Source organism: Panthera tigris, chromosome A1 (genome assembly GCF_018350195.1).
Source record: "Panthera tigris isolate Pti1 chromosome A1, P.tigris_Pti1_mat1.1, whole genome shotgun sequence".
NCBI lineage: Eukaryota > Metazoa > Chordata > Mammalia > Carnivora > Felidae > Panthera > Panthera tigris.
In genome coordinates, this window is record NC_056660.1 from 51,313,955 (window position 1) to 51,336,818 (window position 22,864).

At 40.8% G+C, this 22,864-nt stretch overlaps 1 protein-coding gene across 3 annotated transcripts in view; it reads left to right on the forward strand.

Annotated features, from left to right (window-relative positions):
* SLAIN1 (SLAIN motif family member 1) overlaps positions 1 to 22,559 on the forward strand; it is a 61,551-nt gene extending 38,992 nt beyond the window's left edge. For 2 of the 3 annotated variants that reach the window (XM_042978727.1, XM_042978736.1), the window contains 5 exons: positions 4,805 to 4,954; positions 7,022 to 7,363; positions 14,121 to 14,276; positions 19,502 to 19,784; positions 21,473 to 22,559. In XM_042978727.1, the coding sequence (XP_042834661.1) occupies positions 4,805 to 4,954; positions 7,022 to 7,363; positions 14,121 to 14,276; positions 19,502 to 19,784; positions 21,473 to 21,548 (1,007 nt within the window). In that variant the 3' untranslated portion in view covers positions 21,549 to 22,559. Of the gene's footprint in view, positions 1 to 3,514; positions 3,665 to 4,804; positions 4,955 to 7,021; positions 7,364 to 14,120; positions 14,277 to 19,501; positions 19,785 to 21,472 lie in introns of all 3 variants that reach the window. The other variant, XM_007075114.3, reaches the window with a different exon arrangement.
* Positions 22,560 to 22,864: the final 305 nt, after the last annotated feature.

Consider the following 22,864-nt stretch of genomic DNA (forward strand, 5'->3'; position numbering starts at 1 on the left):
CTCTCCCTTTGCCCCTCTCCCCTGCTCGTGTGAGCTCTGCCTTTCTCTTAAAAACAAAAACAAACACAAAACAAAAATAGCTTCACAGATCTGTAATTTACTTTTTCAGTCTGGCAACTTTGAAGATGTACCGAAAATAATTGACCACTTTTGATTTTTGTAGAAAGATGAGGGTTCAGTCCATACCTTAGTACCTAATCACATTTATTTCCATAGAAGATGCTTGTTAGATCAGGGAGGCAACATAGAAGGTTTTGCAGTACAGGTGTGTTAGCAAGGAAGTTCAGAAACACTAGAGGTGGGTAGGAGGGCATGGCAGTGGGGAAGGGTCCTGTGAGATGATCCGGAGTGCCTTCTAGATCATGTGTGCCATGAAAAGCCACCGCAGTACTAGTATCTGACTAACACAGCTTTGGTCATGACGTTTAGGGTGGGCTTGCTAGGGACGGTGATGGCGGCTACAGGTTGTTTGAGGAGTAGATGACATTCATCTGGTGCGAGGTGGTGAGCATCCTGGTCAAGGAAATTGCAGTAGGACTACAGAGAGCATGTGGGAAGGAGTGTCCTGGGAGGCTGTCCAAATTAAGGTATTTAGGAAGGAAAACCTTCAGCGTGTCCTGGTGTTTGGGCCCAGCTCCGTTATATCTAGGGCTTGGAATAGAACAAGCAGATACATAGTCCCAAGCCTCATCCCAAGTTTGAGAAGCCCTCTACTTACTGGTAGTACTTTGCAGTAGAGTGTAAGGAAACATAACTGTTGTTCAGAACTTTGTTTCCCATTTTCTTCTTTAGCAATGCCATCTTACTCCTTTTTTAGGGTCATTTCAATCATCCCTGAGCCTCTGAAAAAACATCCTCATATGAAAAATCCATTAAATTAATTGACTGAAAAAGATAAAATTGCCCTTTAGAAGGTTGTTTTGTTTTATTCGCTATAGAAATGCTTTCTGGGGCACCTGGCTGGCTCAGTTGGTAGAGCATGTGACTCTTGATCTTGGAGTTGTGAGTTCAAGCCCTACGTTGGGGAGTAGAATTTTACTCACAAAATATTAGCAAAAAAATAAAAATGCTTTCTGTTACAATTCCTACAATTCTTCAGCTACATAGTGAAGAATAAGTAGGATGTGATGGCTTCCTGTCCTTTCCCCTCTCCTCCTCCGCCACAGCCTCGGGTACTAGTCTAATGTTGTTGTTTTGTTAGCTTGCCCCAAGATAATTCTCCTCCCTCCTCTTAAAAGCCTCCATGCCAAAGGACAATGTAGAGCATTCTTTCTTGCAATAGATGCTAATTGTGTTCTTAGTCAGGATCTTGCTGTCATTGCCACAATCACTGTACCATTGTGCTGGGAGGCTGGGTCACAGTAGTTATTGTGCAGAGTAGTGAATGCTGTTTACTTGGGATGCATTGTCGCTTGCATCTGTGGGTGAGAACACGCAGTTACTGTAATTTGCCTGGCAAGTGATCAGACATCATCTGTTAAGCAAGTTAGCAGTCACAAAGAGCTATTGATCTTTTTTTTTTTTCTTAATATAGAATTTTAATGAGAAACTTTGAGTCCTAGAGATTAAAGGTGCAGGAGTGGCTACCTTGGGTGTGTTGCATACCAAGCTCTACTTTGCAGTGTATTTGGGAATCAGGTTTGTGTGTCTAGAAGTTACAGGACGGGGAATGGCAGCCTCGTGGGTCTCTGCTCTGGCTGAGCTTGAGAAGAGCTCACCCTTAATTACAGGTTGGGTAAGTGAGGTGACTGCTGTCAGTCAGGAGTGACGCTCTGCTGCAGGGTCCCCTTCTGGACACTGGTGAATTCTGAAAAGTGTGATCCTTGTGCAGGCGGCTGCTTTCCTCTTTCACTTGCAGGAGGAAGAGCTGTTTTGCATGTAATTGTTGGAATGGGGCGGTACTTACCTCCACAACTCTTGCTGAAATAAGAGGAAACATTTTGCTCTTTGAAATAACCTTAGTGATATTTTGCAAGGCTCTTAAGTATCCCCATTTTGGAGCAGATTATTTTCTTGACTCCCACACCCCATCGTTTCTGTCCCTTCAACTGCACTGCCCAGTTTGAAGTGCTCCTCAGCCATCCGCTGGCTCATTAGTGGTGCTCATTAAGAGTGGTCTGGGCGGGTGGGGCGCCTGGTAGATCAGTCATTGAGCGTCAGACTTCATGATCTCACGGTTCCTGAGTTGGAGCCCCATGTCGGGCTCTGTGCTGACAGCTCAGAGCCTGGAGCCTGCTTCGGATTCTTTGTCTCCCTCTCTCTCTGCCCCTTCCCTGCTCTCGCTCTCTCTCTCAAAAATAAACATTAAAAAAAAAACATTAAAAAAAAAAAGAGTGATCTGGGGATGCGAGTCAGGCAGTCCTTTTCATACTTGCTGCTTCAGGTTTGGTGAGATTTCCAGCAAATACAGTCCAACTAACTGCTTTATGTGAAGTTTAACCTCCTCTGTATTTCTTATCTGTTCCCTCCTGCCCTGCTTATTATTATTAGTCCATGTCTAAGTGATTGCTTTTTAGAAGAATGGATTTTGCTTAGCAAAGTAATCCGTATGCCTTGAAGGAAGACTATGTGATGTTTGGTGTGACTTACTCAAGTTTTTACGGTTTTGAGGTCTTTTGCATGATCCCAAGAACTCGGAAATAGCAGGGGTTGGCATTTTGGGCCGAGGGAGATACGTTAATTCTGTCAGGTGAAGCAGTGTACGAAGAATTAGATCATTTTCCCGTTGTAGGTAAAATTCCTTGTTGTTCCTTAAAGTACTAAATTAATAGTATGTATAATCCTACCTTTAAATGTTACATAAGTAATACATGTTCAATACAAAAAATTTGGAAAATGTTTTTTATTAAAAAAAATCCAACAAGTTACCAGTTCATCTCTACACCTTCCATCAAAAATAGCTGTCATTAAATTTTGTATCCTTCTCCTGCGATTTTGTATTGTTTTTCCATAATCCTTGGTTTGGACGCAGGGCTGTTAAGAAATGCAGGAGTTCCTTTAAGTTTGTGTCCTGAAAGCCAAGAACAGGTTTCCTTAAATATTATTTGATCAACATTTTCCATATTAAATGGGTTGAAAATGAACCTTAGGAAAAAATATGGGACTGTGTATAGGTAACAGTAACATTCCCCACAGTTTTTAAGCTTGAGCTTTTTTGGACACTGAACGTTTATATTATTACAAAACACTTAAATCCTTGTGCAGAAATAGGAAATAAAAAGCATTTCTAATGTAGAAATTCAAAACAGGTTTTCATTATTACACAGGTATATTGGCTTTAATCAAGCTGATTCCTAGTTCTTAAATGAAGGTATCAGTAGGACTCTAATTCACAAATTGCCTGTTTTTAAATATTTTCACCTTCGATATGTGGAAGTCATTTAAGTTATCCTTATGAAAAGTTGCTTTGTCTTTTCATTTTTTTTTTTTAACCTCTCCCCTTTCTCCTTCTGACAAATAAGCATCTGCTTCCGGATAGCTAACTGCTGCTGTTTATTTTCTGCTTCTGTGACAGCTAGCCGATGGCGGAGTCTCTTCTCTTCAAATGTCTCCCTGGCTTTTCCTTATAGTCCTGTTGCAAGACTCAGCCCTTATAGCAATGGCATTAATACTCCCAGCTTCTCTAAAACCTCAAATAAAGCAATACTAACACCTGAAAGAACAGGTAATATTTCAACTTCTTGACCAGCTGCTTGCTTTATCATTCAGTCACCAAAAACAGCTTACCTGTCCTCTCTTACTGAAAAGTTGAGGGTGATCTTGTGACACAGATTGTGTGCTGCACACTTACTTTGGGTACCGAGAAGGCTAGCCTTCCTTTGTGCTTGAGCACCATTGGTGTGCTCTCAAGTGTGTGCAACAGGCAGTTTTCCTGGTTAGCAAAACTATACGTATATGGCTAGATTTCCAAATGCCTAGTGTGCCTTTAAAATTAAATGTCAAACACAACTCAAGTGTTTTTTATTATGACTCAGGAATGTAAACCTTGTATGTCTTAATTTTTAAAATTTTATTTTTTCTGGTAGCTTTTTATTAAGCCAGGGCTCCACAGGAAAAAAAAATAGCCACAGTAGCTTCTTGTGAGATGAAATTCTCACCATTTCCTTATTTGTCTCAGCATTGGTGTGATTCCATTCCTACAGTTTTTCTCCTTTTGGGGCCTTTCTTCCTTCGTTCTTTTACCCAAGCCATTGCTTTTTTACTTTTGTGGGTGACTTCCCATCTCCTGGGAGTACTGTACCCTCTGTTATTGAGATTTTATATATGCTTCTGTGTATACATGTGAGCCTTTTACATGTGATGTTCTTATTCATTCATAGCTCTATTTGTACCTGTTTGAAAAACGGACCAGATTATAGTTTAATCTTAAAATTTATAATCCGTTACTACTAGAGAGAAGCATATCTGATTATTAATCAAAAGTGAACATGGAACTAAGTATTCTTCTATAATGTCTTCAGATATATACTTACCTAATGGGATGCAGATTTCAGCACTAGTGATATATATACATTTTGATGTGGTAAAACCATAATTCAATCTGCCCTCTTAACAGTTTTTTTGGTGTATAGTGCAGAGTGATTTTTTTTAATTGTGAAAATTGAACCTGAAAAAATATATGTGAATCATGAACACGTGAAGGACGTGCATATTGTCTCGCCATTGAATGGTTACGTGTTGGTCACCCTTCAGTGGCATTATGAAAATAGGAAGAAAATTGCTGACTTGATACAGGAATTGCAAAGCATTATGTAAATATCAGTTCTTCAGGCCAAATGATAAACCTGTTTCCTTTGTTTTTCAGGTTACACATCCAGGGGCTCCCCTCTCAGTCCCCAGTCCTCTATAGACAGTGAGCTGAGTACTTCAGAATTGGAAGATGATTCTATCTCCATGGGATATAAGTTACAGGATCTCACTGATGTCCAGATCATGGCTCGTCTCCAAGAAGAAAGTATGTTCTCTTTAAAGTAGGAAACTTCTTAAATTAGAGTCTTCTACTTGAAATGTGAGGGGATAGGGAGGCTTAGGCATTTCTCCCAAGGTAATGGGTAAACATTAGATTCTTTTTCTCATGCCTACCCTACCTTGTAGATGGGCCAGTTAATGCCCCTCAGGCTTTCATGGGCATCATAAGTTGTTAGGACATACTCTGGTCAAAATACATGAATATAAAGACATCACTGGTACAGTTACTATGGAAACCGTTTGTTGGCTTCTTAAAAAACAAACAAACGTGCAATTCCCATAGACCCCAGCAAGTTGCAGTCTTGGGCACCTGTCCTAGAACAGTGGAAATTTTTGTTCACATAAAAACTTATACATGAATGTTTGTAGCAGCTTTATTTGTAACAGCCCCAAACTGGAATGAACTCAGATGTCCTTCAAGAGGTGAATGGTTAATCAGGCTTCGGTGCTCCCATACCAGGGAGTACTACTCAGCAGTAAGAGGGAGTGGACTGTTGATGCAGGCAGCATCTTGGATGAATCTCCCAGGAATTCTCCTGAGTGAAAAAAGATCTCAAGAGATTTCATTCTGTGTAATTCCATTTATATAACATTTTGGAGTGAGAAAATTTTACAGTTGATGAGGGTTAGAGACAGGGTGTGGGATCTCAGGAAGGAGGGGGACGTGGTTATAAAAGGGCAACACAAGGGATTTTCGTGTTTTGTGGATTTTTGGAACTGTTTAGTATTTTGACACTGGTGGTGAATATTTGATCATACAGGTGATAACATTGTACGGAACTTAATACTTCCATATATATGAGTAAAACTGAAAATATCTAAATAAGTTGGGTTTGTATCACAATATCCTGGTTGTCATATTGTTTTATAATTTTGCAAAATGCTACCATTGGGGGACACTGGGCAAAGTGCACAAGGGATCTCTCGGTGTTCTTTCTTAGAACTGCATGTGAGTCTATAGTTATCTTAATATAAACTCAATTAAAATCCATTGACAAGCTTCTCAGGGTAAATATAAACAGAAGAGATCATTAGCGATGGGACAATGTATCAGTGGCTCTGCAGGAAAGTTAACAAATCTAGAAGTGAACTACCGCAAGGTATTAAAGGCACAATAAGATGTAGATTACAGAACTGGGCTAGGCTTGGTTTGGAGTTTTATCTTTTCAGGTCAACATAAGTAGAAACAGCCAAGTATCATTTCATTCAAGCACAACAACTTCCTGTTTTCAAAATTAGTCAAGGCTACTATGAGAAACATGGTAATGCTTATGGAGAGTTTGATAAGATCCATTCAGAGGGAGAAAGTGATTGTTTTATGTTGTTATTTAGGAATAATAAAATAACAGTAACACTTTCTGAAAATATATGACTAGACAATTAATGTGAATTTCAGAAGTTAGTCAGGGAGGGACTACTTTTAAAAAATTGTGGTATTGACCGTGAGATGAAAGGAATAACTAGAAACTTCCAGGTTGACTATTTTTAGTGGGTTTCATTTAGGATAACCCAAAACTATTGAAGAGTTAAAGTGTCTGTGTGCTTTGAAAAAGATAATATTAGTAACAAATAGAACAGAGAGGTGACCTTGTTAGAAAATATTGGTACCCCAGGTTTTGAACTTTGCTTTGACTTTGAAAACTGGGGTGGGGAGCAGGAGGAATACCCCCTGGACAGAGATTGGATTATTTGAATTGTCTAACTTATAACATACTATTTGTAATGATGATGAATAGCTTTTCCTGAGTATCTCTCCAGATTTCTTAAGGGATCATTTGGGGAAATTGACAGACACTGATTGATGAACTGCAGCAGTGTATTTCTTCTTCATTGGAATTGGGGCAATTTTTTTGTACAACAGGATAGTCTAATCTTAGACATCTATTTGGTAGGTAAATGTATCTGTTTTCTTGGGACGTAACAAACTATGAACAAGATAATGGCCTTCATTTGAATTATTTGACAGAAATTTTCTTCTGATGCTTAACTGCAACTTAATTTTTGCTGGATTGAGGTGTCTCATGAGGTGATACTGTTTCTTGTTCTGTCATAGGTCTCAGGCAAGATTATGCGTCCACTTCAGCATCTGTGTCCAGACATAGTTCCAGTGTGTCACTGAATTCAGGAAAAAAAGGGACATGTAGTGATCAAGAATATGATCGATTCAGTCTGGAGGACGAGGAAGAATTTGACCATTTGCCACCACCTCAGCCTCGTCTTCCAAGGTGTTCGCCTTTCCAAAGAGGAATTCCCCATTCACAGACTTTCTCCAGCATTCGGGATTGTAGGAGGAGCCCCAGTTCCCAGTATTTTCCTTCAAATAATTACCAGCAACAACAGTATTATTCACCTCAAGCCCAAACTCCAGATCAGCAACCAAATAGGACCAATGGAGGTAGGTTATATGTGTCCTTTGGTATTTAGTGTGCTTTGATCTTTCATATAGGGCCAAGAAATGGTTTTAATGTCAGTATAAATAATTGCTAAATGTTTCCCAGATTTATTAAGTATATCTTCAAGAACTTACCAGTATGGTCTGAGTTGAAATCTAAAATTGACCAGTTTCTGATCACGTGTCCCAGACTGACAGACTTACAGCTTCAAGAAAACCACCACGATGTGGCCAGCACAGGATGAGTCATGCATATGGGGCATCTTTATGTGGTTGCTAGTTCAGAGGCAGGACGGGCAGGTGGTGCTGGCTGAGTTCACAGTGGAGCTCCATGGAGCCCATCGCACTGAGCGGTGTCTCCTTTCCTCTCCCGCCACCTCAGTCCCGCACTGCTTCTCCTGTCATGCGGTAATGGATGGGAAGCATGGATGGTGATGCTTGCGCACATCCCGATTTAGGACAAGTTTGGATGTGTCTTTCCCTCTGACATCTAGAAGTAAGATCTGTGTACCAGGAGGGATACGGAGGCTGATACTTGGCGTGGTAACAGGAAGTTGATCTGCCCCAGCGTCACTGTCAACGTGGTGGGTCAGAGTATGTGTCATTCTCTTGTGTGTTTTTTCCTTTCTCCATATTCACTGTTAGTCTTACTTCCCCAATCCAGGAGGTACGGTCCTTGACCTCCAACAGACTATGGAGAACAATCATGTAATATTCTAAGCCTGCTATGATTTTGTACCGATGACCGGTCAGATTTCACATGCAAATCCTGTATAATATGGAGAAATAAACCGTATTTATAATTACAGCTCTTAATTATTACATAGCACCATTTCTCAAAGCTGGGCCCAGGAGTGGTGAAGCAGCTTATTTAAAAGGACTGCAGGGCCAAATACAAATTGTATTCATGATCACCTGTTACCATGTTTTTTGTTTTTACCTTCTCTTCTTCTGTACTTGTATCATTCATGCTAATTGAGAGATCCTTTGAAACTATTGAACATTTCAGTCATAATTTCTCTTCTAGTATTTCTAGATATCAAATTTAAAAGGAAAAAAAGTGGCAGCTAAGGCATGTCGTAGTAACTAATTTAGTAATGCTCATAATGCCAGAAAAGCGGTGTATTCCATGTGCGTCATGAAAGTCTGCCTCGCTTTGAAATCGAGGAAAAGGACGCCTCGAGTTGTTGCTCTGATGGTTGTCAGGTGCCTTAAAACATCGTATCCTAGTTGCCCAGCAGACGCTGGCTCCACTGCTTGCTCCGTGTTGGCAGCGGATTGTTGTCTTCCCTTAGAAGAGGGGTTTCACCTTACACCGAGCACCACGATGAAAAGGATCGGTTTCCCTGGACCTGCGCTGTGATGACTCCCATAAGGAAAGCAGAGGCACCCCACAGCTTAGCGTCCAACTGTGGCAGTTTCATTTTTCCTAAAAGGCCTGGGCTCCATGCGCAAAGGGAAATCGAACACGACCACGGTTTTCTGGACTGGACTTGTGGCCGATTAACTTGGGGGTTGAGAGTGCAGGCTCTGGAGTCCAGTCTTGTCCCACCACTTCCGTCTTTCACAGGTCTCTCGGGTCTCCATACACGTGGCTTTCTTTGGCTATTAAAGTGTGGACAAATAATACCTCTTTCTCGGAAAACTTAGGTATAATTTCACATCAAATCATCTGGTACACACTCTTCCAACCTAAGGAACAGATGAAATAATGACCCTTGCACTGCCTGGATGAAAAGTGCTGGGAAAGTAAATAACGACTGACTGTCTCCCCTCCCACCCTCATTTTAAAAAAATGTGACTCAGATAACTGACCCTTCATTTGTTACCATGGAATATCAGTTGAACAAAATTGTGAAATAAGAGTGGCAACTTTGAAACTAGGCCATCATATTTTTTCTAAATTCCTAAAATAATATGGATAGGAGAGAATAAATAAGCGATCCATTTAAAATGACTAAAGGGGCACCTGGGTGGCTAAGCTGGTTAAGTGTCCAACTCTTGGCTTCGGCTCAGGTCATGACCTCTTGGCTCGGTGCTTTCAAGCCCCACATCTGGCTCTGTGTTGGCAGCGAGGGGCAGCTTGGGATTCTCCCTCCCTCCCTCCCTCCCTCCCTCTCTCCCTCTCTCCCTCTCTCCCTCTCTCCCTCTCTCCCTCTCTCCCTCTCTGCTCCTCCCCCACTCATGCTATCTCTGTCTCTCTCAAATCAACTTTAAAAACTAAATAAAAATGACTAACAAGAAGCCACCAGTGCATATTTATGTTTATTGCTTTCGTAGCTCCAGCGCTGCCTCGGTTCAGAAAAGAGGGCTCTTAAAATTTATGGGATCGGGGTGCCTGGGTGGCTCAGTCGGTTGAGCGTCATGAGACTTTGGCTGAGGTCATGATCTTGCAGTTGTGAGTTCGAGCCCCGCGTCAGGCTGTGTGCTGACAGCTCAGAGCCTGGAGCCTGCTTCAGATTCTGTGTCTCCCTCTCTCTCTGCCCCTCCCTTGCTCATGCTCTGTCCTTCTCTCTCTCAAGAATAAATAAAACATTAAAAAAAATTTTAAAAAACAGTTACGAGACTATTTATAGGGGTTATAAAATTAAAAGCATATTTGGAATAGTTTTCCAGATGTGAACAATGACTAACTCTTGTAGGATCTTTTTAGGGTATGGCAGGGGTTGTCTGTGACATGAGGTTAGCACTGTTAGCCCCAGGCCCTCCCTTGTACCCTGTACTGATTGGAAGGCTAAATCTGATTGGTGGGTAACCACATGTCCCCTTTATTTCTGAATACTCTTTAGTCTTTGTTTCTTAGAGTGGTAACTCTTGCTGCTGCTTGAGAAATAATATGAGAAGACTCCGTTGAATTCTTTCCTCTGTCTGTTCCTCCAGCTTTCCCTGCTGTACCTCAGTCCTTGAGTGCAAATTGCTGATTTCTTGTGAAGATAGAAATAGAATGTTATTTTTGATTCCTTGAACATTAAAGCATATATGGTCATTAATGTGATCCACATTGTTTGACAGGAAGAGTGTACCTCATTTCCAGATGGTCCCTGACATCACTTGTAGATGGGAGCTTCACCCAGAGGAGAAGTGTTCTACATATTGACACTTGGAAGCCTTTACTTTTAAGAGCGTATTTCAGATTTAAAGCTTTGTGAGACTGACTTGCTGCTTACAGGAATAAAGATTGGTTTTAAAAAACAGATACATCTAGATTAATAGAGATTAGAAACACGACAACCACATCTAATGTGTGAACCTTGACTGATCGTGGTTTAGGGGGAAATGCTTATGAAGGACATTCTTGATGGGAAAATTTTGAATGTGGATTATTAAAACCTATTGTTAATTTGTTTACATGGAATGAAAGTATTGTGATTGTACAGACTTTTCTTATTCTTTGGCCCTACCTAAGATTTCAAAGTGCCCGGGTACCTTTAGGTTTAAAATTTAAAAGAAATCGTGGCAGTGGGAAGGTCATAGTGACTAATTTATTATTGAAGCTCAAAATACCAGGAAGAAAATGTATTCCATGTGCTTAATGGAAGTCATGACATCATATTAAAACTGAGGGAGAAGGCATTAGTGTTCAAGTGTCCAGAGGTCTGCAGCTTTTATGTGGCTTCACAGCAAACAATTATGTATATATGTGGAGATGAATTAATTATGGCAAAATGAAAACAACTAGCATATCTAGGTGGAAAACATGCAGATACGACACTGCTTTTCAACACTTCTGTATATATGAAAACTTTTTCAACTTTTTAAGATTTATTTATTTTTGAGAGACACAGAGCAAGTGAGTTGGAGAGGGGCAGAACGAGAGAGAGAGAATCCCAAGCAGACTCCGCACTGTCAGCGCAGAGCCCAATGCGGGGCTCGAACTCAGGAACCATGAGATCATGACCTGAGCGGAAACCAAGAGTCAGACGCTTAACCAACTGAGCCACCCAGATGCCACTATGAACACTTTTATAGTAAATAGTTTGGAAACTTAGAAATGTAGAAACTCAATTCGTATTCTAAATGGTAGCATATAATTCTTTCCTTGTGTCTCCCTGCAGCTTAAATATATATAGTCAAAGTAATTTAGTCTTGCATTAATAGAAGCTCACTTTTCATCCAGTTAGTGTGATGTTCAAAAGATCTGGATGTAGACTCTAAGACCAGTCCCTTCTCCCTTATTTCTCTTACCACACACCGTCTGCAACATACACATAAATAACATGTGCTGAATGTATTAAATGCCTGCTGCCTGGGGTTAGGAACTTTAACAAGAATTTAGGAATATGAAACCTATGGTTGTGAAAAATAGGCCTCAAGGAGATATTGAGGAAACTGGTCAGGAAAACTAACAGTGGCAGTATTTGAGCATTATTAACTCTAGAAATACGTACCGGGAATAAGGATGTGTTGTGGGAGTGGAAATACCTCCGCTAGGAGATATACAGAAAATGTTAGCGAGGTCGACATAATCTTCTTTTTGGTCTCCTCATAGCGCTCTTTACACTTTCTTATTTTACTTTCTTACGCTTATTATGTAAGTATACTTATTATACTTGTTTACTTTTCTGTCTTTTCCCTAGACTACCGCAAAGAGGCAAACATTGCTGGGCAGGGCTCCAGTGACTGGGTAGAAGTAATGTGAAACAAGCAGTGCAAAGAAAGGGGGAGAAGATGAGTTTGGTTTTGTCCTTGGACACATTTTGGATTAGTGTTCAAGTAATCCAAACTTAAATCCAGTAGTGTTCAAGTTTGTTTTCCAATTTAGCTTGAAAGAAAGTGACCACAAACTTGAGTGCCCTGGTATGTGTCTGTTGGTGTTTTAGGGCATATACCAATAAAAATAAAAATATCTTGGAGAGTAGGGGGTGCATGAACAGCATGAGATAGTACCGTGGTTTGTAGTCCCGCAGAGTTCCAAATGTTTCAAATGTTATTTTTCTATATAATTTGTTCCATTTGGGAAAAATAAGATTTAACGTTAAATTTTAGATTTTCTCTTTAGGATGGATAATGGAAACAAGATTGAGAAGACCTGGTTTAGACTATAAACTCAGAGTCAGGGACTGGACCTGTGGTACAGTGTAGGCCCCGTGGCATCTTCTGGGGTGCCTGGCATTTAGTATATATGTGGTAAATTCCTGTGCCCTTTTTCATTCAGTCACTCCACAGAGTGGGGAAGGGTGGCCCAGTGGAGGGACAGTCCAGTCTGTGACTGGAGTACGTCACAGATGCAAGAGTGTGGAGCACTGGGCAACTTCCTTCATCCACTGCATGGGAGACTAGGCAGAGGGGTGGGAGTAGCAGGAGGTAAGGCTGGAGAAGGATGCGGGACCAAAACCTCGGAGGGTCTCATGCAGGCCATGCCCAGTGGCTTGGGCTTTTGGATGAAGGTGGCAGCGTGATTGGAAGGTTTTAAGAGGGTGACTGGGTATGTGCTTGTGCTCTTGGGAGACTAGAGCAGGCTGTGTGGGAGAGGAGGCCGAGGAACCGGGTAGGGGGCGTGGAGACCAATTAAGAGGATTTTGTCAAGATGTGAGTGATGAATAATGAGGTCCGAACCAGATGTAGTGGATGATACATTAACTATTAGGCAGAACTGACAGGACGCAGGGGCCGGGGGTATAGAAGGGAGGTGCGTCTGAGGAGATGGCCCCAATTTCCGGATTAGAGGACTTGCTGGGCAGGGAGGGTGCAGCCAGCGGGCCTGAGTAAGTGTGGAAGGCGCCGTGTGTGTGTGTGTGTGTGTGTGTGTGTGTGTGTGTGTGAGAACGGGAGGAAGAAGTGAATCCGGTTTTGTACTTGAATGGTTTTGGCTTAGCACTCAAATATATCTTTTGTTTTCTGAGCTTGAGCGACCTGTTAGGGGAACTTCAGTTTAGGGACGGTGTGTCTTGTGGTCCTGTGCTGAATTCACAGCTCAGCAGCACAGGGATCTGTGGGCGACTCTCTGCTGCCCTCTTGTGGCAGCATGTGTGCTCAGCCAGGACAATGAAATGGAAGCGTTCTCTTTTCAGGTCTCAAGAGGTTTAGTGGCTTACTTATAGTTAAAACTTTCCAGAAGTTAATGTAGTCATGTTGGTGTGATGAGTGGGTATCTCAGAACATGTCAAGTTAGGATTTTAATAATTTTTTTCCCATTTTTCTATGCTAGCAAGAGATACAGTAGGTGTTAGTTTGGTTCTTTTTTTTTTTTAATTACTATGCAATAATTTCTAGTGTCTTTTAAAACTAAGTGGCTGTTAAGATTATTCTCTAACCTCACTTTGATACAAATTTATCCATTTGTATACAAACAGCTAATTGATTAGCTAATTCCTACTTACTTTTATAGAACACATTTTTTTATTTTTTATTTTTTTTATTTTTTTTTTTGAGACAGAGAGAGAGCATGAACGGGGGAGGGTCAGAGAGAGGGAGACACAGAATCTGAAACAGGCTCCAGGCTCTGAGCCATCAGCCCAGAGCCCGACGCGGGGCTCGAACTCACGGACCGCAAGATCATGACCTGAGCCAAAGTCAGACGCTTAACCGACAGAGCCACCCAGGCGCCCCAGAACACATTTTTTTAAACAGTTGCTTGGTAGAGCCTTTCTTGGAGATACTGAGTGTGCTTTCTATACAGAAGGTTAATTCTATGGTAGCTTGTTATAGTTCATAACACACATAATTTTTATGTTATTGAGTATAATATTTATATCTACTTTTGAAAGCTCCTATTTTAACTGGCATAAACTTATGATTTTCGACTGAAATTCTTTTCTAGACAAGCTCCGAAGAAGTATGCCTAATCTAGCTCGGATGCCAAGTACAACTGCTGTTAGTAGCAATGCAAGTTCTCCAGTCGCCGTGAGAAACAGTCAGAGTTTTGACTCAAGTTTGCATGGAGCTGGGAACGGGATTTCAAGAATACAGTCTTGCAGTAAGTGTGACAATTTGTAATTCGTTAGTAATTTTTAGTTGTAATGCAGTTAGAAAACTATCTTACTATTTCATTTTTTTTTTTCTTTTGCGAACATGGCAGGAAACTTTTCTCCTTGTGACTTTTTTTTTTTAACTTCACCATTACAATTGAGTGGTATTTTCATCAGTGCATATGTTATCAATTAATAATTAGTAAATTACGTTTAATCCTCTAAACCCAAGGATAGCAGTAGAGGCACTACACGATAATTAATTTGTTTGCTTGTAGTATGAACAAAAATAACCTCTTTCCTTGAAGATCTGCTGCTTTCTAGCTATCTCTGCTTGATCCCTTTTCTCTGAAGAAAGCATATTTGTTCAGTCTTGCTCTTACCTTTGTGTTGTTTTTCACCTTAGTGTTATCTTAGCTTTGTTTCTCTCAAAATGAAGTTATATTTTAGTGTGCAAAGTAGTACTTACCTGCTCCCTTTCAGCTTACCACATAGTCTGTCATTCATTCTCTGGATGTTTTACCCAGCAGTGAGCCATGCAATGAGTGTGAAATCTTGTGTTCATATGTTTTTATTTTGTGTGGGGATGTGGTGGTTCCAGGGCCCCCCTCCCATTCCCGCTCTTGCTGTTTACGTGAGTAGTTGGGGTTAAGTCCGACACTGATCCCTGGGAGGCAGACTCAACGGTCACAGTCCCAGTGTTGGTACCCAAATGTAGGAGGCCTGACACATGTTCAGAGTGTGCTGGCCAAGTCATCAACCAGGGTGGTCTGAAGCCCTTCTACCTCAGATCCATTTTGGGGGTTCACGTGGCATTTGCCCCACATGAGACGGTTTTTCATTTCTTATTGTCTTAGTTGCTAAAGACAAATTGACAACATTTACCGTGCACAAAGAACTGTGCTAACCGGTTTACAGCTATTGTCTTACTTGGTTCTGCTAACAACCCTATGAGGTCGTTTCTGTCCTTGTTCCCATTTTGCATTTTGAGAAAACAGATAAAGTAACAGTTTGCACAAGGCCATGCAGGTGAAGGAATAGAGGCAGAAGCTTGTTCTGATCACCCCAGAGTTTACGCTGATCTTTCCCTTCTTTATGCAGCTTGTTGCTGTTTACCTTTGTCCTACAGCCCAGACACATACCCTTTGAAAAGGCTCTGTTGATGAACCTAACAGACTTCCCCATAAACCCCCAAAACATATCTAGGACGGATTAGATTTTTGGTGCTTACCTTTTTCAGTGTGTCATATTTTATGGTCTTTATCTTCCATACTAGATTATCAGCTTAGCTGATTTTCTGTGCCTAGCACCTGGCACGCTGCCTGGTATATAATGAGTTCGCAGTAAACGTTTGAATGAATGAGTAGACGAATGCCATAGGGCTGTATCAGATTAGGGCTTAATCTGTTAATATTGGAATTAATGACGTGTAAAGACACGGAAGACGACCTGTGAAATTTGTTAATGGTGGGAAACAGAGCTACTAATTTCATGTCAGGCAGCTAGGACAATAGGCCAGATGAGATCATGATGAAATTTAACTGAGATTAGTACACAGCTCTATACTTGAGTACAAGAGTTGATCATATTAGTGTAGACTAGGAAAATACAGGGTTGTTTTTTTTAATGTTTATTTTTGAGAGAGCGCGTGAGTGGGGCAGGGGCAGAGAAAGCGGGGACAGAGGATCTGAAGCAGGCTCTGTGTTGACAGACCGTACCTAGCCCAATGGTAGGGTTCAAACTGCTGAACCATGAGATCATGGCCTGAGGTGAAGTTGATGCTCAACTGACTAAGCCACTCAGTCACTATATTATAGTTTTTATAGTAGCAAATGTAGTAATGATTAGGAATTTTTGTTAACTCTGACTCTGTGTGGCTTAATAGTGTGATTCGAGTGCCGGAAGAACATATGTAGCCCAAAATGGAATGCACACAACAAAGAATGGCTAGTTATGGTCGAAGTGCTCAAAAAATTATGGGAATGTAGAACATAGAAAACAACTCGAAGAAGTTCCCAGTGACCAAGTCAGTGACAGTTGAAGCCACAGAAAAAAATAATTGTGAAGGATTATAACCAACAGAATAACCACAGGTCCATATGTAATGGACTAAATACATAAATTGAGAAGGGAAAATTCTTTACAGGAGAATTCCAACTCATCAATGTAAAAAAATAAGGTAGAAAAATCAGTGTTTGAAAGTCAAACATAATAATGAGAGAAGAAAAATCCTTTAGAGCACTGATGTGCAATATGTCGGTCATATGCTTCTTTCAAATCTTAGGATTCTGTTCTCATTTACTTTCTTTTTTTTTTTTTTTTATTTTTTTTTTTAACGTTTATTTACTTTTGAGACAGAGAGAGACAGAGCATGAACGGGGGAGGGTCAGAGAGAGAGAGGGAGACACAGAATCTGAAACAGGCTCCAGGCTCTGAGCTGTCAGCACAGAACCCGACACGGGGCTCGAACTCACGAGCCGTGAGATCATGACCTGAGCCGAAGTTGGATGCTTAACCGACTGAGCCACCCAGGCGCCCCATCATTTACTTTCATTTGTAAGCATTCTAAGTGATTATTCTTTATACGTTCTAAGTTTATACCCTGACGATCCCTAGTTCTGGACCATTTTGCTTTGGAAAACACAGAGGTAAGATAATGTTGGAAAGGCAGCATGATACAGAAGGAAGAACACAGGATTTGCAGTAAAACAATCTGAGTTTGGGTCTTAATCATATGCTCTTGGATAAGTTATATGTCCATTCTGGTTCTTATTTGTAAAATTAGGATTATGTCTGTTTAACTCTCATCATTTTTTCTTCTTTTAAAATACTGAAGGGGTTGTCTGTTTTGTTTGTGTATTAGGAGAGTTCATAGGATGATTTTCCTGGGTAACTTGTGTAATTTCATTTCAAGTGATATTAATTGGGATGTCATTGAGTCTGTAGATAAATTTTAGGAGACTTGGTATCTTCATAATATTCTTCTATTTCATTTGTATGGAACATCTCTTCATTTAGATCTTCCTCACGTCTCTCAGGCTGTGTTCATGGCTTTCTGAAAGGAAGTTTTAATGCATCATAGTGAAATTTATTCTTAAGTGTTTTTTTCAAACTTTAGTTTCTACTTTGCTGGTGTTTAGAAATAGTTGATTTTTGCGTTTGATGTTGTATTCAGTGACTTTGTTTAACTTCATTTATCGTGATGATGGTAGAATTCAGAATATATCTTATATAATGAACGCATATGAACACTGACACACATATTCTAGAAGGTTCACAAATCCCAAACTGGAATAACCCAGCCTTTCGTCACCAGGCAGACAGATTGTGACATTCATACAATTGAGTACTGCATAGCGGTGCAAACATGGCTGAATGTCAAAAACATCATGTTGAGTGAAAGAAGCCAGAGGACATACTGTATAATTCCATTTATTTGAAGTTCAGGGTAGGAATAACCCATCTGTGGTGATAAAGTGAGAATAACTGTCACTGTTGTGGGAAGAGGCATGTGAGCCTTCTGGGGTGCAGATCACTTCCATGGCCTGGAGTGACTGGTGGTGACACAAGTGTGTTCACTTTGAAAATTGAGTACTACACTTAAGATTTATGCACTTTATGTATGTTTTTCAAAAGAAATTGAGGCAAATTCACATACTGAATTTTTAAATTTAGGCTTTTTTTTTTTCCCGAGCTGTTTTAGGCTTACACCGAAATTAGAAGTACAGAGCTCCCATACATCCCTGCATATCCCCTCCTTTCCTGGTTTTCTGCTAACATCTCGCATTAGTATGGTACATTCATTATACCTGATGAGCCAATATATTGACATATTCATGGTCAAAAGCTTACCTAACTAAGGAATGGTAGAATTGGTGGGAAAGGAACTTAGAGATTGTCAACCAACAGAAATTTTACTGTGTCACAAAAACTTGGTTGGATCAAAACTATAGCAGAATCTTGCATAGAACCTTTTTTTTAAAAATTTGAGTTTATTTATTGAGAGAGAGAGAAAGCACACACGAGAACAGGCAGAGCGAGAATCCCAAGCAGGCTTTGCACCATCAGTGCAAAGCCTGATGTGGGGCTCAAACTCACAAACTGAGATCATGACTTGATCTGAAATTGAGTTGGACACTTAACTGACTGAGCCATGCAGGTACTTTGAATTGAGCGTGATGAATATATGTCATCAGCATTCCTATGTATAGATTTCACCTCAGATGCACTTAACATGAAACTGATTTTTTAAGGAAATCATTCAATAGGTATTAAATAAAACCATGGATTTTTGTCTTTCTCCCTTTCTGTTTCTATTTCAAAAAGATACTGTATAAGAAAAGATACTGTATATATTGGTTAAGTTCAAAATCAGTTAAACTGTTTTAGAAAATGGTGCATCCATGTTTAACTGAATTGCAAATATTAGGCAGCAAAGGCTAGAATAGTTTGTAAAAACAGGCAGAGTTGTATGTGTAAGTTTTCATTAAATCTGTGATTCAGTTTTTTCCCCTTGAAAAAGGACTCTACAGTTTAAACTTTCTGCCAAACAGTTCATTGTTTCACGTGAAATGGTACGCACCGTTGGGCGTGTAAGTATATTGATGAAATTTTTAAGAGTTCTTACCCAGAGAGTTCCCTTCATTTTACAGATTTTGCTGTTATCAAGATAATATCACTTGGTGAGTGGTTACTAAGTGTCGGGTGCCATTGTAAGGCTGTATGTGGATTAACTCATTTACTCTTCCCACCAACTCTAGGAGATAAGATAGGTAAATGTCATTATGATAATATTCAATCTGTAATAAGCTGTTTGGACCTACTGAGGCCAATAGGTACACCTGTCTTTATGTCACAGTTATTAATTGTCCCCTTGTTTTGTTTTCGTGAAACCATCCCCAGAGCATCCATCAAGAAAATCCTCATATCTTCCAAGCAAAGACACTGTCCCGTGAGAACTCAGGGATGATTCCATTTGTTAAAGGAAAGGAAGTCGGTGTTAGATCTGGCTTTTGAATATAGTTATTCAAGAAATGTTGCTGATTGACAGGATAGGAGACTGTTGTCAAGAGCGAGAATTTTCTAGTGTTAAATGCTGTCTGGAACCTGTATTTCATTTATTTCTCTCCTTATATTCCCTTTCCGACCCTATTTGTTGTGGATGTAAGGCGCATTTCCTTAGTTGGACAGCAGTACAGGTTTTCCCTCACATCTCTGTCGTCTCCTCTTCTAGTTCCATCCCCGGGACAGCTTCAGCACAGAATCCACAGCGTGGGCCATTTCCCAGTGTCTGTCCGACAGCCTCTGAAAGCCACAGCCTACGTGAGCCCCACCGTTCAAGGCAGCAGCAGCATGCCTGTATCCAACGGCCTGCAGTTATATTCCAGCACGGGGATCCCCGCGCCAAACAAAGCTGCGGCTTCTGGGATAATGGGCCGCAGTGCTCTTCCGAGACCTTCACTGGCAATAAATGGGAGTAACCTGCCTCGAAGCAAAATTGCACAGCCCGTTAGAAGGTAGGAACCTTTGTTCATTTGTTTCCATCACCTCTTTCGCAGTTTGAAATTGGAGACTGCTGGGGAACCATCCTCACTCTTCCTGTCTCTGGCGTGCTGCCCTTTATGGCCTGATGTGTGGCCTCCTTCCTCTGGAAAGTGATGGGGTTGGGAGGGGTGGTCCCTTGCGTGGTCAGGTCTTCCCTTCCTCCCTCATCACTCCACTCCTGACGCATTATTGGCTTTTGCTTTAATTTACCAGGTAAGCTCCATCTCCAGAGCTTTTGTGTATTTTCCTTTCTTCAGCTTATTTGTACAGCTGTCCCCCCCCGACCGCCCGACCATAGGACTTCACCCACATGAACGCTGTCCACAAGTGCAACTCCACTGACCGTTGTAACTCCTCTTTCTTACCCTCCTTCTCCATTTTCCCCCCAGAGCCTGTATCCGCAGCTGAGGGACTGTAGATTCTACCTCTTCATTAGTTTGTGGTCTGTCCCCTCTAGAACATAAATTGCGTGGGGGGGGAGGAGTGTTCACTACTCTAAATCCCCAATGCCAAGAACTATGTCTAGCACAGGATAGAACTGCAAATACTTCTGAAGCAATAATTTATCAAAATAAGCAAATCTCGGGCACATGCACACCCTTGCCCACACTCATGCTTTCAAAAGCACCTTAGTGATACTAAGCCAGGGTTAGCTTATGTTGGTAAGTTTAGTATGGTCCAGGTAGGATTTTTTTATTCTTTAAAATTCCAGATTAGTTGCAAGGCACATATTAGACAAGCTCCCTGAACTGGAGATCTTGGAGTCATCAGCAGGATTCCATGGGTCAACAGGATTCCATGGAGGTGGGTTGAGGATAATTTGGAAGATGAGACTATGGAGGCAGTAACCACAGACAGCTTCCCCAAGAAGCTAGGCTGTTGAGGAGAGGGACGGACCATAGTGACAGGATGAAAAGGGATGCGCCAGTAAGCAGTTTTTCCTTCTTTGTTGTCAGGACGTGTAAATAGTCTTTATTTTTCAATTAGAAGTGTTAGTTTCTGACTTTTTGATCTGAGCCCCTATCAAAAAACACGTGAAAGTAAACAAAAGTGAATGCCAGAATCCTACTACCCAGCTAGGAAGCGTTTCGTTGCAAACTTCATAAATTCTGGCTTATTCTGCCCCGGTAAGTGCAGATCTGTGTTTACCGTCACATTTGATGTATACAGGCTATTGTGCCACCTCCAAACTAAGCCTCTGTGAAGGTTGTCACTGCCAGACTATAGGAGAGGTTTCCCCAGAGTTAGGCAGAAACTGGGTAGGATTCATTTTAGATTCTTTGCCAGTGTGATAGGCAGATCCTGATCTGGAAGGTGGAAAATTTCTTCTTGGTAATTTGCTATCTGCATTCTAGGAAGCAACTTTATTTTTAGACAGAGTTTATCTTTTTCTCTCTGATTTTAAGCTATTCTTTATCCTCAGTGGACATTGGTCGTTTTTCACTTCTGTTGCAACTCCTGCACCCACAGCACACATGGCAGTGTGCCGCGAACGGGGTTTCCAGCCGGGGAGCACGGTGCGAAGGTCGGGTGCCTGAAACCCAGGGCGCGCTTGGGAAGGTGCTAGTGAGTTGTCCTTGGTGGGGTGGAGAACGGATGAGAGCCAGCGCTGGGACTCCTGGCAGCATTAACGGTCTGTTTCCTTGTCTCGTCCCTTCAGTTTCCTTCAGCCTCCAAAGCCTCTGTCTTCACTCAGCACGCTGAGGGATGGAAACTGGAGAGACGGTTGCTACTGACGCTGTCTCGCACACCCTTGAAGAATGGGAAAGACGTGGAAATGAGGGTTGAGTTACCTAGCTGGCTAGGTAACCGTGAACGTCGGGATATTCTTTCCCTTTTGCATTTTAACATATTTACTGCATTGTTTTCCAATGGACCAAGCACCAGAGACTAATTATTGCACTTAATATTTGCCTGAGATAATACTGCAACGTTCTCAAATCCACGGTTGCAGTATTGTGACACTTAGATCTAGGAAGTTTTTGTAGAACTGCTATGTACCTGAATACTTTTTGAGAGAAGTGAGATGTATCAATAATGCTTTCTTTGCCATGAGTTTTTTAAAGTAACTTGTTCTATTTACTTACGTGTTCTAAACATCTTCCCGTTACATGTTCTGTATTTTAATACATTGCATATTTACAACTAGGTTCTATAATTTATGCTTTGAAATTTACTTTTTTATAGTTTACAGGAATTTTATTTTTTGTGCCTATTTCTTTTTACACCTATGTGAACCACTATGGAACAACTTAAATTTTGTGCCATAAAAATATTTTTGTGGTAAGGTACTATTTTTTTAGCTCTAGGGATATATCAGCAAAAATCCACCATACAATTTGAAAGACCTAATTTTATGTTGAATGAGCACAACATAAGCTGAAGCATTGCAAGGAGATAGCCAGACAGCAGTTAGATGGTCTTGTCTTTTTCATTGTTAATTTATTGTCCTACGTGGGTTTCAGATTTATAAAGGCATCACAGGCTCATTGCACTCAATACCTGCAATGTTTGCTACTGTACCACAATTGATTTTCAATACTTTATTACAGAGGATGAGAAACTGTAATGTTTTATTAACAATGCTTCTGGAAATGAATGCATTTTAAAGCAAATAAATCTTTTTGATAGACCTTTTACAAAACCCATTTGCACTAATGAATGCTTTCTTATGGTATATGACTTAATATTTGTTACTGTGTACATTGCTCTTTTGGAATGTTCCGAAATAAAGACTATTTCAGCAATACCAGGTCACGCATGAATGTGCAGCATAAGCAGTATAAATACCATTTCTGTGTTTCACGATAATTGTGAAAGCAGTCATTGTCGCTGTGTATCTCGCACACAGCATTTAGATCTGAAGCAGGTAGGCAGAATACTTACACTTGTGAAAATTATTCCTCTAGAATGCTCCTGATAAGAAATGGGAGGTTTTGGGTCTCAGGCCATCAAAATTCAAGTAGCCTCTTGCCCAGAAATACATATATGGATGAACGCTGTCCACAGAGATTAATATTTTACAGGGGTTGAATTTGAAATACTGTCTCAG